The sequence below is a fragment of the Semicossyphus pulcher genome, unplaced genomic scaffold (assembly GCF_022749685.1).
Source record: "Semicossyphus pulcher isolate SPU_LCO1_2020_fin unplaced genomic scaffold, fSemPul1.0.p SCAF_21, whole genome shotgun sequence".
NCBI lineage: Eukaryota > Metazoa > Chordata > Actinopteri > Labriformes > Labridae > Semicossyphus > Semicossyphus pulcher.
In genome coordinates this window covers 11,825,049-11,843,255 of record NW_027211695.1, presented here as the reverse complement: position 1 = coordinate 11,843,255, position 18,207 = coordinate 11,825,049, and the positions used below count along the sequence as shown (strand labels likewise).

The 18,207-nt window shown below is 41.8% G+C and overlaps 1 protein-coding gene across 1 annotated transcript in view; it reads right to left on the bottom strand.

The window, feature by feature from the left end:
• nlgn2a (neuroligin 2a) overlaps positions 1 to 18,207 on the bottom strand; it is a 224,828-nt gene that overhangs the window by 135,992 nt on the left and 70,629 nt on the right. The window contains exon 2 of the mRNA XM_069671777.1: positions 11,465 to 12,326. Within this exon, the coding sequence (XP_069527878.1) occupies positions 11,465 to 11,972 (508 nt within the window). The 5' untranslated portion in view covers positions 11,973 to 12,326. The remainder of the gene's footprint in view (positions 1 to 11,464; positions 12,327 to 18,207) is intronic.

Sequence of the window (18,207 nt, the reverse complement as noted above, 5' to 3'; positions counted from 1 at the left end):
TTTAAGGAACATTTTGTTTCAAATGTCACCAAAATTTCTGAGACATTTAAGACATTAATGCTGTAAAATCAAAATCTCGGACCAAAAGAGGCGCAAGTATGAATCTCAAACAAAGATCTGCACGAAATTCTCACCCAAAAAAAACTGGAACAAGATGTAATTAACAAATATTCAAGTTTTTCATTGATTGTTATACTTCAGTACACTGGATCAAAGAACTGGCTTATAACGTCACATTATAATGTCAGCCTTGTTAACAAGCTAGAATTGCTGCTGACTTATAATTATTAAGACAAAACAGAGCTAGGGATAGTTAAGTATTTTAAAGATTTTTTATTTTTTTTTAACCTTTGGCTTTATTTATAGGACAGCTGAAGATAGACAGGAAATGTTGGGAGTAGAGAGTGTGGGATGACATGTAACAAATGATCGGCAGACCGGGAATCGAACCTGCGATCAGTGCGACAAGGACTGCAACCTCTGTACATGGGACGCCTGCTCTACCGACTGAGCTAAACAGTGACCCAGTTAAGTATTTCAGATGTCACAAAAAAATGTGTTGAAGGATGACCTTCATTTAAACTCAAACGTTGATTGGTCCACTGTACTCTTCATTTAAATCATAGACTGTATAAAAAGATGGACGACATGGCAGCTCTCAAAAAGTGAAGCCAAAACATCCCAAACGCCCCCCTGCTGATTGGCTGCAGTATAGGTCATAAAGCCCGCCTCCTCCATGTTAACAGATAGGACATGAGTCAAACTATGAAATCAAAATACATGTGAAATTTTTCTCAAACATTGTAGTTTGGGAATTAAAATGTGTATTAGGGTGAAGAAGAGAGTACAATTAAACTGTGGAAGTAAGAATCTAGAAAGAGGATAATCCAGACTGAGTAAGTCTACATGTGATGTGCTTTTCACAGAAATCACTGATATATGCGATGATTGCCATGTTGTGCTTTCAGCAAATTTTTTGAGCATGCAGTACCTTTGAGGTTATTCTGTAGAATATTCCGGACAGTATTTGTCATTGTTTTGGAATGTTGCAATAATACTAAACATACGTTTGCATAAAGGAAGCATATCTGTCCATTCCCATGTTGATAAGAGGATTAAAAACTTTAAAAAATATCTCTTTAAGGTACATGTACAACAGGTAAAAAATGTGTGATTATTTTGCGATTATTCCTGAGTTAACTATGGACAACAATAAAGATTTAAATGTGTAGGATTAAACAAAAGATTAGCATGCTTGGCGCAAAGTAAGCCTAGTAAGATGTGTTGGCACCTCCCTGGTGGTCACCAATTGTCGACCACCTCAAACGAAACACGCTTTGATGAAATTACATTTTAATCATAAAATTGGACTACATCCAAAAAAGGAAGGAGGAGGAAATTAACAGATAATCTGCCCTAGAAACCAAACACACCCTGGAAGATGTGAGAATGAATCCATCACGCACTGCAAAAAATTAAGACGATCTATCCCTGACAGAGCTCCTCCACACCCACAGACACACACACACACACACACACACGCTCCTACTCCCACACCTGGTGCAGGTTTACCTCAGCTCTTTTCTTTTGTCCGTTATGATTTGTCTTGTAAGACACGTCGGCCTCGGTACTTCTGGACACACTTCTAATAACCTCTGCTTCATTTCAACAGTCCGTCAAACCCACAGGCTACACCAGCTTAGCAGTCAGCAATTTGAAAATCCTCTTTCTCGCCCTCTCAGCTCATGGCTCAAAGTGGATATTGTAGGTGTGTGTTGAAAGGAGAGATGTTACAGTCCATATTTTAGAAAATATCAAACAGAGATTTAAAGTTTGTTCTCACTGCAAAACTGTTTTGTGCCGAAGCCCTATGCAGACATGCATCCATACACTTAATTTTCCTTTGACAACGAGTCCTTTCTGGTTGTTTTCTTGAGATCTCAGAACGTATATCTCTTTATCTTGAGGTAACCCCGCTGTGATCATAACTCATATCCCTTAGACTTAGAAATAGGCTTAACTGACCTCATTAGTGTAGGCAATGACAGCAAGATATGTCATGTTCTGTAATATTACAGTGACCAGTCTGTTGTTTTGTTTTCTAAATCGCCAGAAAATTAAGCCGTTATCACAAGAAAAGAAAAGCTTTGTTATCTTGAAATAATGAGATAAAATGAATTGGTGGTATTGGAAAAAAAAAACTTTGTTAGCCCAAAATAATGAAAAAAATTAGCCGAGCTCTTGAGAAAACACCTTAATTAACTCGTTAACCAGCAGTTATCTCGAGTAATTACGAGAAAACTTTGGGCTTCCATAGTTTTAGAAGCTTTATCCTATCTTTATTCCCTGACACAACTAAATAAGATTTGATCTCATTGTACTGGACACACATTTTAATCATGTAAATATCATCCCTCATCTGACATGAATCTATGTACATTGTTTTTTTTACTGTAAATACTATAAGGAACTATCCCTCATGTATATCCCCATGATGTATAACCCATCTTTTACATAATTACTTTTTTTTTTTAGTATATTATTTCAGCATCCTTTGCACTCCTCACCATTGCACTATTGTCTCATGTAGGCTTGTGCTTAGTAGTTTAATATTTCATGTTTATTGTAGGCTTGTACATACAGAGCGAAAACCTAAGGCTAATAACGCTGATTCTGATTCTAATTCTTTGCCTTTAAGTATAAGACCCCAACAAAGGTTTGTTTTTTCAAGGGTCTAAAGCAGGGGTTCCAAACCCCAGGTCTGTGGACCAGTACCGGGCCTTAGGTTGTTCAGTACCAGGCCGCGTAACCCAATAGGTGTCTGTGACATTCCAAACATACGTGGAGTCCGAACCGTCGCATGGGCTGTGTGTAAGTGTGTAACTGCACAGGCCCTTGCGTCTCTAAAGACACTTCAAATGTCACCCAATTCAGCTGGAAAAAGCGCGGACCTGGCAACCCTGGCTTCGCATCCCATGAAATTTTGGTCATGAAGCCTGATGCCCCTCTAAAGCTCTGTGTTTATCAGTGAAATATATGAACTACACAGCATATGAGCAGATGACAGCCTGTGGAGACGAGGTTTAAACTTTAACTGTGTGCAGAAATACGGACGAATCCTCGCGCATGATGAACTACGCGTGGATCACCTCGTCGGCTCGTCCCGTATTAAAAACTTAGATGCAGTCTCCTCACAGAAACAATTTGTCTTTATTTCCATGCGTGTCACCCCGGTGCGTCAAAAATATTATTGCTACTGTCTGGTCTGTGTAGTCAGAAAGGTTGGGAACCCCTTGTCTAAACAGGATATGTGTACATTATATTATATAGTATGTATTTCTGGCTGCCTTCGCTGTTTTAGCCTTGAAGATGTTTTTGCCACTGATCCAAGAAGATGCTTCATCAGTTCCCAGGGGTATGTGTAATATAACTTAATTATGCTGGCTTAAGATCAAGTCAGTCATGTCTTACATTACTGTTCATAACATCCTCTCACTAATCTAACGCACCGATTTAAGTTTCAAATATTGTTAGACTATTTCTTTGTTGCTTATGTGGCATCTTTGTTAGCTGCTGGCAAACAGAATTTAACATCCTGACACAGATCTAAAAAAAAACTTTTATACAAGCTGTCAAATAACCACACACAAGCACTTTCATCCCTGTACAGGGAGCGTTCAATACAAACACTCACAAAAGCTACACTGCTACTTCAAAGAGGGCTGTCTCCAGGTTTCTGAGAGGGGAATGTAATGGCATCTGATGCTAACTGGAACTGGATTCCAGGTTAATTTAATTGTAATTCTCTAGTTCAAGTTTTTTGTTATTAAAGCCTCAATTTAGAACAGAAGACTCACTATGACCTACAAAAGCAATGCAGAACATCAGCAAGAAGACTGACGTTAGTTATTCTTTACACCTGTCACCACTGTCACCAGGTTTGATCTCCAAGTTAAATTCACGGCACGCTGATCAAAGAGCCTTTCTGTACATTTTCCCCGGCAAGCTTGTGCAGCGAGTAGCACGTTAGTCAGTCAAAAACAAGCAGGAGGAGATTTTTCTTTTAGAGGATTCTAAGCATGCATGTTCAGGAAGGGATCAGCGAAGAGATAAAAGAAGAGAAATGACTGAAGGAGCAGAAAGGATAAAAGCTACAGGGAGAGGAGGGATAAAACACGAAACCACGACGTGGCCTTGCTACCGAGCTGTGAATTTGGCTTGTTGTTATGAAGACAGATTGTTAATACATGTAGATTCCATTCTTAACCCCCGCTACAAAAAGAGCCAAACTGTTCCACTCTCATTTAAATGCTTAAGCTAATTCCTATCTTATAATTTGCACTTTAATTAAGAGTCCAGTTCAATGCCTAAAAGAATGGGAAAACAAATTTCGAAGCCCCGAAACTTTCTTAATTTTAGTCCAAGTTTTCAACACCTAGCAGAGACCCAGTGAACTGTGGCTGCCATTGGCCTTTAGGTATGAATAAGAGAATCCTAGATGAATAGAAAAGTTCAAAGTGAGTGACTAGGAGGTGGTGAGAGTGCAGAGAGAATTAAATCAGCCGGGGTCAGAGTAAGACAAAGCCTTAGACCGAGCCAGGCCAGTTGCTGTCTGCTCCACGGTGCCTCAGGATACAGAAGAGAGCAGAGAGGAGCTGACTGAGCAGAGGAGAGGAAGAAGGAGAAGGTGAAAGATAAGAGGAGGCATAAAAGCAAAGATGGACTCTGTCAGATTTGGTTTGTAAGGGTTGGACCGCAGCCTGGATGAGGCCCTCTGTTCTGACCTTCATCTTCTATAAAATGACAAATACCCGGAGAGGCCGAACTTCACACCTGACAATGCTTCTCACTCTTTCCTTGTCTTTTATAATAGGGGCTCTGCTTTTTCTTCTTCAGCTGTGGCGAGCACGCTAAGATCAAAGAAAACTCCTGGGTAAGTGTGTAAGGAAGGAAAAAGGCAGACTTTTCCCTGTCCCTTTGGATCTGCCGGGACTGATGCCGTATGTAACAGCGATTCTTCAATCTGCCTGCAGAAAGATGCTGATCTATTTTCCCCCAATTTGAGTTCTAAAGAGGATATAAACAGAGTTTGGCAGGAAGACGAGACGACATAAAGAAGGAGATGGAGCAAAATAATCAAGGCTTTTTCTGGCATCAGAAGCATATATATCATATTTCCTCTGCAATGTGCTGGCACCTCTCTCTTTTCATTATTTATCTGTTTGTTCTTACCTCCTTTATTTATTTATTCATCTCTTACCCCACAACGATGTCGCAGTACATCGCTCGCCCGGCGCGTGTAATATTGTGTTAGTATTGAACCCTTCTTGATGAATCTCCTCAGAAAATTGAAATATTGCAGAATGGGGAGATGTGGGAGTTTGAGTTTGATGCATGGAGATAGATGAAGTATCGCTTGGAATAATTTATAAGCCCCCCCCCTCCTTGCTCGCACCCCGCAGCTCAGCCAAAAGAAGCATGGCTCTGACAACGCTGAGGTTAGCGGTTCAAATCTCGGAGGATTATCTGGCACAACCGATGTGTGCCCTCCTCCTACAGGACTAATTGAATAGAACTGGAAGCTTAAAAAGCACTTTGTAACAGCTTATGAGGCTAAAATCGAGCCTACCGCCAACAAAGTTCTTCCAAGTGTGGTGAAGTATGACTTAGTTTGTTTTAAGATCAATGCTAGTCTGTTTATGTGCAAGAATTTAACTGTTATTTAACAATTATTGATGTTAAAATGCTGTCTCCACAAGTCACAGGCAGGATTTCAGCGTTTCAAACTCAAGTGAATCAAGTCCCATATTCAGATTTCCCCCCTTGGTTACTGTTGCTACGCCTGTCAGGCTTTCGCATCGGCATGAAAATATTATGTAGTTTTCAACAGTTAGATATGTTCCAAGGGCAATAATAGCAAATTTCTGGAAAAATAGTTCCTAAATATCAGAGAGAAGTAGACAGAAAGGATGACAATAATTTGCAGTTGAAAGCTACATCCAGAATATCATTTGTCAGCGGAGCGTTGAGAACAAAGAGGACATAAAAATCAAGGCAAAAGCTCACCGGCCCCAATGCAAGCGTCAGGCACCACTACAACTCATGACAGGCACAGCAATGTTCTTGCAGGGTAAGTCAATATATTGTTTTATTTTAAGCTAATGTTTAGTTATGATTCCCTATAACTTTCATTATCTAATATGTTTTAGCCCATTGCTAAAAAAACTAAGTTATCACACTTTTTCATTTAGTTTAAAGCATGTCAGGATACTGCTCGCATATTGTGGGCTTGATCCAAACACTGGATTTGGATTAACTTAAAATTCAACAGTCTTTGTTTGCTAACATGCTAACCTAGCCAAGTTAGTTAGCGTATTAACTTGGAGCATAAACAAAGGAGTTTTTGTTGATCTTCGATGGATTAAGCTGCGAGTGCGGTCTTCCACAATTTCTAATCCATATCCGACGTCTCTCCTCTCGAGTTTTTGGCTAAAGAAAGCTAAAAATATGACACCCCCCCTCTTAACTTTGAGGAAGTCTGCTGTCACACCCGTTATGGCATCTGAAAGCTCGACAGGCCTCCCGCGCCTAGTTGTGGTCGCTAACATAGGATTGGACATTGGCCGCTCAAGGGAGGGGCTTAGCGAAGGGTCAATTGTTCATTATAGTGGTTTCTTATGAGGTTCACATATGGAAAAATGTCGTGAAATTTTCTTGGGTTGTGATAGATGCATACAAATACTACATATGGGTTTGGGTTGAGGTTAAGTGAAGGGAAAACGCACTAAGTGAATCAGAATTTGTTGCACAAATTGGAGGGAAGTGCTTTAAAGGGGGAAAAACTAATATTCCCGAAAGGAAACGAGGAATGAGCTGCACTGCTTATCATTCAGGTAAAACTATTAACTATTAAAATGCTCTTGGCATTGAGAAGCTAGAGAGCTGAAGCTTCAGTGTTGCATACTGGAGAGGAAGAAGGATAATAAGCTGTTCAGGGCAGAAAAGAGGTTCTGTTCTGAAAGGGGGACAGATATACATATTATACTAACATACACACCTAATACACTCTTCCTCTTCTGTGTCTGCTGAGTCCTGCTACTCCGACTTATTTACCATGAAAGTCTTGTTGCTTTATGTTAATGGCTGTCGACTGCTTGGAGAAGCATGTGGTTTGTCTAAGAGCCTGAGGCAGTAGCAGCAGCAGCAGCAGCCCCAGCTACCGGTCCTTTCCCTCCCTTTCCCTCCCTTTCCCTCTTCCATCGATCCACCGTGACTCTGCAGGAGCCAGATGAAAACCTCTTGCTATGATTTATGGGATGTCATCTCCAGGGGAACCGGTGGTGGCCCTCCCTCCTTGCATTTGGTGAGGGAGCAGCCTGCCCGAGGGCAAAACCTTCTCCCCTGGGTCCTAAGGCCTGATATTCAATACAGGGACAAGGTAACAAGCTATGTTTATAGCACACACTTTACATTATAGTGGAATTCCAATGACGATGATTTTATTTTTATAGAGTTACTTGTAAAAGAAAGCCAGGACCATCTTTTTTTTTTTTTTTAATTAGGGTGTTAACACAGAAAGCTGTGTAATATTTTCAGAACTTGTTAGATGAAAGGGTCACAATATGTTGTGTATTTGCATGTTAAGGTGCCAAAACGTGTTGCATTTATCAGAACGTATAAATAATGATTCATAAAGTGTGTTGAAAACCATGTTCAGAAAAATAATAAGGATAAAAAAGGATGGAGAAATATCACACCAGACTCTAAAATATTCATAAACCAAGAGTAGTAACATTTAAAAGCACTAAAATCTTAATTTGCATATTAAATTAAGCATCTGTTCATCACACAGTAACAAGTGTAATTTTGTATCATTACTGTACAATGATTATTTTAGTTTAATTCCTGTTTTTTTCCCTGAATTACTCCAAACTCAGAAACATCTATTCATTGAGCTAATGGGAAAATGACAACAAATGGCTAGCTTAGCAATTTACCAAGTAATTGTGTATTATTAAGGAGCCATGTGTAACCACCAAATGTTACCGCATTTGTTTGTCTCCGAACGAACACACACACATCCGATGCCAGTGTCCCACTTTCCTCCATTTTGCACTGATGACAGCATTAAGAAGTAATTCGGAGGCTTAATCCACTTAAAATTAGAGGAGGTTTTTAAGGATTCGGTCTTAAGGGTGCCCTATAAAAAGGATGCAAGTGAAAGGCCTCGGGAGACTCGGGAGAGATGTCGCAGTCGTGTTTTAAAAGTGAGAAGAATAGAATCAACATCACGGCATGAGGATATGGGAGAGGAGGAGTGTGTAAGTTTGTTACTGTGCGAGCGTATTTAACAACACTATGTTGTGTTGTGTGACGGTGAGCTGAGCTGACAGTCCCCACGGACACAGAGTTGTGGCTGATTTTTGATCTAGTGCCCAAAAGCTCTTTCCTCTCCACTCCTCTTCTTACCTCCTGTGTAATCTCCTCGCTTCCCCCCTCCCTTTCTTGTCTCCTCTCCTTCTTTATCCTCATTTCCTCCCATCTTTATTCCCTTTCCTCTCCACGATTTCTCCCTCCACTCCTCTTTCCTCCCAGTTCCTTCTCTTCCTTGATTCTGCTTTTCTTGTTTCCTGTACTCTCCTCGCCCTACTGCCCTTCCCCGGCAGCAAAAGAAATCCCTGAAAATCAATGATGGAGGAGATGCGGGGAAAAGGAGGAGCAAAGAGAAAGATAGCCCTGGGGCTATTCCAGGAGTGCTGAGGCTAGCAATGTCATGCCTGACTTGACCAGCATAAATACACCAGCGATGATGATGATAAGGGAGAAAAAAGTTCATATTTTTGACTACATGTTTCGAACAAAAACTGAAGACATATCCTAATTATACATGTTTGGAATGTTTGCACCACATTATTAATTCATTGAACATCTCACACCCTAACAGATTCAGTGAAGTACTGCGCTGACGTTGTTGGGTGTTACGCTCATGTTTCATGTTGACGAACGAAGGTCAGTGTTAGGAGGTATTTCACACCTGTGTGACATTTCCAAAGAGAGCACTTTACACCACCAGGCCAGTGTGTAAGAGAGAAGGTGGAAGTGTGCGTATATCTCTCTGTGTTATTATGGCCCTGCATTTCCACAAAGTCATACATCTCAGAAAACAGGAGAAGAAAAAAAAAAAAAGGGCTGTGTGACAGTGTGAAATGACTCAAGACCTGATGTATAGTGTTCTATATGTGCCCGAGGAGCTATAAGTGGCAATGACGGGTTGTTGAGGGCTGAGGCTGCAGTGTTGGAGAGGAAGGCGGAAGGAAGGGTGTTGAGCTGTGAAGGGGCTAAAAAAAAAAATCCAAGTGATGGAAGTGCTGAAAAGGAAACCAAAATGTGTTAGAGAAAAAATGGGAATCAGTGCCTCTACACTATACCCACACCAATGTGCACATGTAGACAGTAAGAGAGACATGAATAAAAACATAAAGGCACACACGCATCGATGCTGATATTCCCAAAGCAAACAGGTTGTTCTTTTGTGTGTCTTTCATGTTGCATTTGTGCTCCTTAAAAAACAGATCTTGAGTGTGTTAGTAAGATTCCTCTAAAAGTCACTCTCTGCAGACCTCCGGTTCTTTTAGGTCAAACAAAGTTTTCAAAAAGAAGTATGAACTCGGCGTGTGAAGCGTGATCTCTGCAGTCTTGTCTCAGTGAAAAGTGCCGGCTTTGTGCAGCTTATATTAGAGATATAAAAATGAAAAGACAAATGGGAAACACGTCTTACAGAACCCTAGGCAAGGAGAGAGAGAGAGAGAGGGGGGTGATGGAAGTCTCTACTCTTCATATCAAACCTGCCGACAAAATGGGAAAATTTCTCTTTTATTGCTCGCAGACCTAATAGTGCCCAGGCAGACAAAAACATCTGCGGTAAGATCTGAGTTGAGAGAAGAGGGTTCTTGACAGTAAAAAAAGGAAGAAAAGTCAAATGTCACCTAATCCGTTCTCATAAAGCACCTGGAAACCGCTTCTTTTCTGCCCTTTGTTCTTTTTTTTTTTATAACACCTTGAATGGGATGCACTGTCAAACTAGTGCAGGGTAATTGAAAAAGTTCTTTGACCCACCAGAGTATAATTTGCACATATTTTCCTTTTTATAAAAGCCCCTCCACATTGACACACCCAGTCCTGAAACTGATAAATCTCTATCTACAAGAAGCATGTGCAATATTTGGTGTTTGCATGAACCTGGAGAAAAAATAAAGACATTCACAAGAGTTTACCTCCCTAATGCGTGGTCCTCATTGACTGTTTGCTAAACCCCTCCTATAAACAGTGATTGTCCAGACATAACTTAGCAAGGCAGGCTTTGTATTATACTGTAGGTTGAAGTTGTGAACATAGGGGTGGTAAGAGCGACATACTTACTGTTTGTTTGCTTTAACTTAAAGATATAATCTTGAAGATTTTCAATTTAAATAAATGTCTGTTAAGTCTATCGCCGAACGAGGTAACACAATGGTGACTGAGCCTATGGCCCACTGATGAAAGCCTTTGCATTTGCAGTATACAGTATTATTGCAGACTGGATGTCTGTGGCGACATTCACGGAAAAAATCACAAGCGGCGCCCAGTTAGTGACTCGTTTTCCATCACCCAGCAGTGGTTGGTCTGCCAGAGCGGGTAGGCGGAGCTAAGTGGCTGCACTCCCGGTTTCTGTGAGCATTGCGAGTAAAAAGTAATCTACTATGGCTGAACAAACAAAGAAAAGATTAATGACTACAGATACAACTTCAAAAATAAGTGGAAATCCGAAGAAAAATAAAGAAATTCGACGCTCAGATGAAGGAAAACAGTCTAAAAAGGAAAGCGACCGTCAGCGAGGAAAATCAAGAGTTACAAACGTCACTGAGAACTTCGAGAGTAAAACTTTAAACTGCAATCTTTTGAAAAATTTGGCAGCAAGACTGCTTTACACTACACTCCAACTGATATATCTCATTGGCAATATTAAAGGGCCGATAAAGGCCCATCGCAGTTTTGGTGTTCCAATATGAGCCCATGTCAAACTATTTTTCACAGGAACGAAGGACTTCAGAGCACATTTTTATATATGTGAGAAAAGGTCTGCTTTCAGGAGAGAAAATATCAGTTGCCATATTGGTTATCTTAACTTTTCCCCTCGAAAAATCCATATTTGTATCAGCCTCAGAAATCCCATGTTGCTCGGCATCATCTTAAGGTCATATTTTAAAAGATTCAGTTGGAAACATTTTGTACCTCTGTCTGAATTAGAGCATCCATTGTAAGAGAAATATCTGCCAATTTCCAGAGGTAAATTTCCCCGTTATCATTTACTGCATTTGTAAAATGTGACTACAGGAGGGGGAGCTTAGCAAACAGTCAAGTATTGTTACCCTCTAAATCCTCCATCTGTCGCCCTCCACCAACCCTTGTAATAACGTCCACTCACCATCCTCTGTGGGCACGTAGACATTGAGGTAGAGGCAGTCTTCGCTCTGGTTCTGGATGTAACCCGCCGCCACGTCCAGGTTGTCTGTGAACCACACGGGGAGCATAATCTCCGGTAGCACCCCGTGGACGTTCTGAGGGCACACAGGGGCGAACTGGGTGGCGTTACGAATCTCCTGCCAGGATCCAGGGGCTTCGGGCGGCTGAAAGCGCCGGTCGCCGATGGGTGCTGTGGCGTAGGGAACACCAAGGTACTGCTCTACAGGGCCCAGGATCTCATTGTTCAAGTCCTTCTTGATGCCTCTGAGCTTGCCGTAGTTGGTGGTGACTATGGGGTGTTTGGAAGGGTCCATCTTCTGGCTTGAGGCCAGGCTGAAGAGCAAAATGAGGCCTAGTACGCCCATTAGGCACCAGTCCGTCATGAGGCTAAGGGGGCGTGTCCTGGGCAACAAGCCCCGCCGACTTTGTTTACTTAGAGCAAGTGGATGTGGGTACATGACTGTATTCATACTGTTCAGCCACCTGCTTCCAGTCTGTTTTTAGTGTACTGTCTTTTTATGAGTGTTTGGATTTTAACAGTCTGGAAGGTAAATCATAAAAGGGGTAGTAAAAGAAAAAAAACAGGAGGTTTAATAAAAACAGGAGTGCTGAATAAAGGTGAGGTGGAGGACAAAGCTGTTGCTCAGGGAAGGAGGGGTACTAGGGGTGCTGGACAAGGAGGGCGGACCTCGGCGTGGGTGCCAGGTCAGTGTTGATTCTCAGGTCCGGCGATCCGAAGCGCTTTCCGAGCCATGGTTCTGTTTCGTTCCATCCCTATCGGTCCTCTATAATCCAGATCATTTGATTTGATCAACCACTGAATTCTGCAGAATGAGACAGAGGAGGAGGAGGACAGCGAGAAACACGGAGAGAGAGAGGAGGAGGCAAAGGGGGATGAGAGGGAGAGACAAAGATAAGAGAGATTATATTTTATCTGTAACAGAAATATATTCCATTAAATGCTGTCAGTGCTGCGTTTTCCCTTCAACTGTTGCCAAGTGCTAAATATTTCCTGAAATGAAAGCGGTGGAAATGAAACAAGCCTCAACAGACAGTATTGTAGGGATCAAGTTGCCTCATTTGGAAACATTTCATGTGATAATCAATGTGTTTTGCTTCATGTGATTCCAGGCTGAAAAAGCTGCAGTTCTCCAGCATGTAGAGGAAGTCAAAAATCCCTGTGATCCCGTTTTACTTCCTCTGGAGTTGGAAACATAATCTCACCCGCGGAAATCTCATGTATAGTCCATGTTGAGCGCACATTTCTACATGCCTCTCCTCATCTATAATGGATGAAAAGCTTAAATTGGACATGTTCAGCATGTCCTGCTCTGACCTGAGTGTGAACATGCACCAATTCCCTCCTGGTGAACCGTGCTTATCCTGCTCACTCGCCGCTAACACGCTAACTTCTCTGCAGAAAGCTAATGTTGTGCATCTGATTTAATCACATCTTACTTTAACGTGTCCTAATTATGTCTCAATATTTATGCTTATTAATATCTTAAAGGTTTCAGTGCTGCTTCAGGAGAGTACAGTAGTCTGTGTAGACAAAGAGAAGAGGCTAGAGATTAGGGTGAGCCTTTCACTGCCCAGTTAGGTCAAAAGTCAGTAATGTGCGCCTGTAAGCAGCTTATAACAGCCCAGAACACTTTCGCGCTACATGCAGGGCACAAAGAACCGCACACATGCGCACAGTAAGCTCCAAATGACCCACACATGAATCAGTGCCCACACACTGTACAGTCATTCATGTAATCTACTGCGCAAATGTGCAAATCCTCATGAAACAGACCCAGTCAGAAATGCATGAGGCATGCAGGAGATTAAACCGTCATACCATTGTTGGGTGGTGTTATGTAATGTTAGAGGAAACAAACCCTAGAAGTAATAAAGACTATAGAGGGGAAAACAGAAATCTCTTTTATGTTCACTCAATTTCAGTCTTATCTGATTTTTTAAAATTCACCATTACCTCTTCCTCTCGTTCACGCTCTTCCTTTCTTTATCGCCAAGCTGTAATTGTCCCATTTAAAGTCATCATTAAGCGTATTATTGCGTTGCCTGCACCCACTGAAGCGCCTCTGTGTTTTTGTTGTCTGTCTTCCCTCTCCCGCTTCCAAAAAAAGACGTTTGAATTTAAAAGTATGTGAGTTAAGTATCCCGAGGCAAGACGGCGGATAATTAGAGTCTATAGGCTGATGAGCAGGCGAGCAGTCTTACTCGCACTGATGTAAGACGTACAAATAGAGAGGCTCATTCATGTAATAATAAAGTTTTTTACGTACAACAAGCTCTTTGATATACGCCGACTTCTAGTGGAAGAAGTGTGGTGGAAAAAAGGGTTGTGTTCTTTCATAGAGCGCTAATTGCAACTGAGTATGTAGCGTCTGTAATCGCTCATTATCTTCTTTTGCTATAGTGCGTTCAGCCTAAATATATTGGTGTCTGCCTTTGTTCCTCACAGTGTGGACTTTGTTGTTCTGCCCACGCGCCCATGTGTGCATCTGGGAGTGTACCCTCGCACAGAGAAGCGGACAGCACGATGTGTGCTCTAATTAAACCATGGAGAGTCTGGAGGCCGGCCTGCTTTTCCACTGCAGGCAGGGACGAACCCTCCACCCACACACCCACACACACACACACACACACGCACGCACTGATGCACACGCACCAACATCTCCCATTAAACTTTCATCGTACAAAACACATAAAAGAGACTGGGAGATAGAGAGGCAGGGATGAAATAGAGTGAGGGAGAAGGAGGGAGAGACAAATGCAGATGAAGAGGAAACAGGTCCTGGTGTTAATGAAATGCTTCTCTCTGGTCAGCAAAGATCCTTAAGGGTACTTGAGTTAAAGCAACATGACACGCTGCTTCATTGACCCTGGAGTCTCTCGGAAAAGTGCACATCTAATAGACCAACATTTCAAGGCCCAGGGGGGGGCCAAATGCCTTAAACTTGCACCTCAAGCCGGAGCAGGCGCAGAGGGCAGCAGAGGCCCACTAAAGCCCGCATCCCTGGTAAAAATCCAAGGCCCTGGCAGGCGCTAGTTTGCCTGCAGGGACCTCCAGAATTTCGGGGTGCATCTGAGTGTTTAATTGCTAATTGGCTCAATTAGAGCGTCTAATAGGTCCGGCTTTGCTGTGACCAGTGGGAGAGCTTAAGTGATTGATGAAGCAGAGAGGGAGAGGAGAAGGGGAGGACTGGTGGGAGGAGAGCTGGGCATGGCAACAGAGCTATATCGGCAATATCAAAAAGTAGAAAATCAGGTAGCACACACGATTACACAGATTTAAAGGAACAGGCTCTCGCTGTATCCGCAGCGCTATCACACACATGCACACTCATCCATGATTCATTCCATCAGGAGGATGTTTTCCCAGGAGGAAAAGGAGGAGGACCACACAGGCTGCTCAGTGGCAGACCATCAGAATAGACCTCCCTTTGTTATCTGAATGTGCACCGACAAAAACCTCTAGAGGACAATGCAATCCAAAAAAAATTCCATTTTCCAATCCTTCACCAACATGTTTACTGCAGGCTGTACTGCTGGAGGGCTGCAAGAATCTGTAATACTCAGAACCAGCACAAAAAACGCAAAATTATGTAAAAAGTTATGAGCAAATTTTACTTGAATTTGGCAACGCCTTGAGGTGCTTTTCATTGCACAGCAATCTACAAACTAAAGTGGTGAGGTGCTTCAGGACCCTGACACTGTCACTGCTCTCATAGACTGCTGTGTCCTTCATCAGGCGTGGTTAAACTAGGACCCCAGGCTGTGGGCCAGATGCAGCCTGTCAAACACTTTAATCTGACCCACAAATCTGTAAGTGATACAATTTTGTTGCTTAATCTGTTGACCTGAAACGTCTCTTGCCTGTGAACAAATTCCAATAGACGGCGCCGTAATGCTCTTATTATTAGGCCCACAGCAAGGCTATAACAATGTCACCATTGCTCAGTACAGTCGATATCCCTTCTACTGTGAAAAAAGGGAGTGGTGAAAAGGGGAAAGTCGACAGTGAATGCTGAGCATATAACACAGAACGGACAGCTAAATACTTCTCACTAAGCTGGAGAGGAACGCAGAATGACTGATCTGTCAGGAGTCTGCTGAAGAGAACATCACGCACCATTTTTCCAGCATCTACACCAAAAGGACCGCCTTAAAAGGAAAAGGGAAGAAAAGGCAGCTTAATGTCTCATCAGTTTGCAAGCTCAGGAAGACAACACCGTTTTACAAAGCAATGAAGAATTCATGAGCAGGTAAAGCAAGTCATATTTTTAGTCACAAGAAGGCGAATCACAGTTCTTTATACGGATGTTTGGAAATGATGTTCAGTTGGAGAAACAGCTTTGGGGCCCACTGAGAGTTTCACTTATCATACTGTAAAGACAATTTGTGCAGGGATGACAAACAATGAAGTGACTTCTAAGCTTTTTTAAGGAGTAGTTCAGTCTGGGTTCACTCACTTGCAGAGCTAGAAAAGAAATTGGATGTTGCTGTTTTATCTTTATGCTAAATATGTGCGCGGCCGAGACAGTGTCCAGGACATAACCACTTGAAAAACTACAACTTGTCTTTTTTTCTGCAGTTTAAACACGCAACAAAATGTTATTTAGGCAGCTTAAAGGGGTGCTGATCTGGACAGATCCTGCTTTTACCTCTTTATGGTAAAAATGGTAAATGGACTAGCTTCTTCTGACCACATTCACCCTTTCACACACACATTCACACACTGATGGCAAATGCTACTATGCAAGATGCCAGTCTCCAATCAGGAACTAATTTCATTAATATACCAAAGGTTGAGTGTCTTGCCCATGGACACTCCGACATGTAGACTGTAGCAGCCAGGGATCGAACCGCCAACCCTCAAATTGAGAGACGACCAACTCTACCACTGAGCCACAGCCACTGACATGAAGCGTAGATAATGTCTACTACTTGGAGCTGCATATTTGAATCTGATTATTCGATTTCTCGGCCACTGGGGGCAGCAGAAACAACCAGTTGAAACTGCAAAGTCGTTAACAAATAGTTACTTTAAAACACATCCAGCAGAACACTCACTTTAGGCATCAAGTTTCGGTGGCCACAGCTGAAAATATGGTTACCATTTTGACTTTCAATAATTAAGAAACTATGCCGATATATTGCATGCCAGCTCAAGCTTCAAAATCTGACATTAAATTAACATTTATAAGCTTTATTACAGAAGATACTTTACAAAACTTCATATGTGCAAGCAGTTAACATCCACCCTTAATTCTACCAGCAGTGAGGCTGTTCCTGTTTTTCACATGCTCATCCAAATTTGCATGAATTAATTTAACCCTGACGACAAATACAACTATATTTTTAAAAATATCATTTTGTACTTTTGCTGTTTTCCTTCCCTGTTAATATGTTCAAAAGTGGTTGCTGCTGAAGGCAGCCCAAGACCAAGAATTGGTTGCCAATTTCTCAAAATGTTTGCCAATGGAAACCTAGCAACTGCTAATGTCCATCTGATGAATGTTACTCCAACAAGCAGTCTTTATTTAGCTCTGTTTTCAGTCCACTAACTCCTAAGGGAAAAATCTGGCTCTTAACCTGCTAAATGCTCCACTGTGTTCAGCAGCGAGTTGCTAACTTGTTCTCCTGCTAGGTAAGGGGCAGGTAGGATGCAGCCATTTATCAGAGGCTTTTCAATGATTTCATAGACACAAATCATCGTTAAGAAAGCGAATACGCCTTCTCTTCCTATTCTGTTATCTAACCGTTAGATAATTGGTCCATTAGATTCTAACGGACCGATGCTGAATGTAATATTCTGCTGATTAGAAATGCCAGAGGAACCTGTTGCAGTGAGAAAATGTATGCAAGCAAGGTTAGATTTTTTGGCTTTTGGGAATAAGCGAATCCTCAGGGGATCAACTCACATCAAACGGGGCACCAAACGTACACCATGTAGCAGTAATAAATTCCAACACAGGATAACAAACTCTGACCTCAAACATCTAAATGACAACAGACATTAAGTGTTATAAGCTCTGCAATTAACTGCATGGATAAATAAATTACATTACACTTTGCAGGTGTTATTTTTATTGAGGTTTCTCTTGTACGTGTGTGAACAATTTTCTCCCTCATTAATTACAACAAGTCTCACCAGAGATCATCAACCCGCAAATTATGACTTGTCCTTTTTTGTGGATCTCTACTTCAAAAGTGACACCAGACTTTGATGTTGTTGCCATGAGGGAGTGGAGCCGCTTCGCTGCTCACATTAGGACAAGAATTACACCAAGTGCTTCTGATTTCATGTTTTCAACAGCAGGACTACTTTGTTATCTTTAATTGCTGTGAGGGGTTGTTTCAGTACCACTTTTATGTGCTGTAACAGAGGCTTCCTCCAATTAACCTGCTGTTAATCTTCCATATGAAGGTCATGTCTCTGCTGCTGGTGTCTGAAGTGTGATCAGTGAGCGTGATGGAACGTGCACTTCATTTGGGAGGGAATAAGCATTATTACATTATTACTAAAGGCTGGTTGAGGATTTGGATTCGATGAGGTTGTGTAATTGACTCATGTACGCATCAAAAAGGACATGGTGGTTTGAAGAAAATGGTGTGATGCTTCAACCTTTAATATTGTGCTATACTTCTGTTTGTTTTATATGTAGCCCCTCTGCTTGATTTAACAAGTTGGTCATT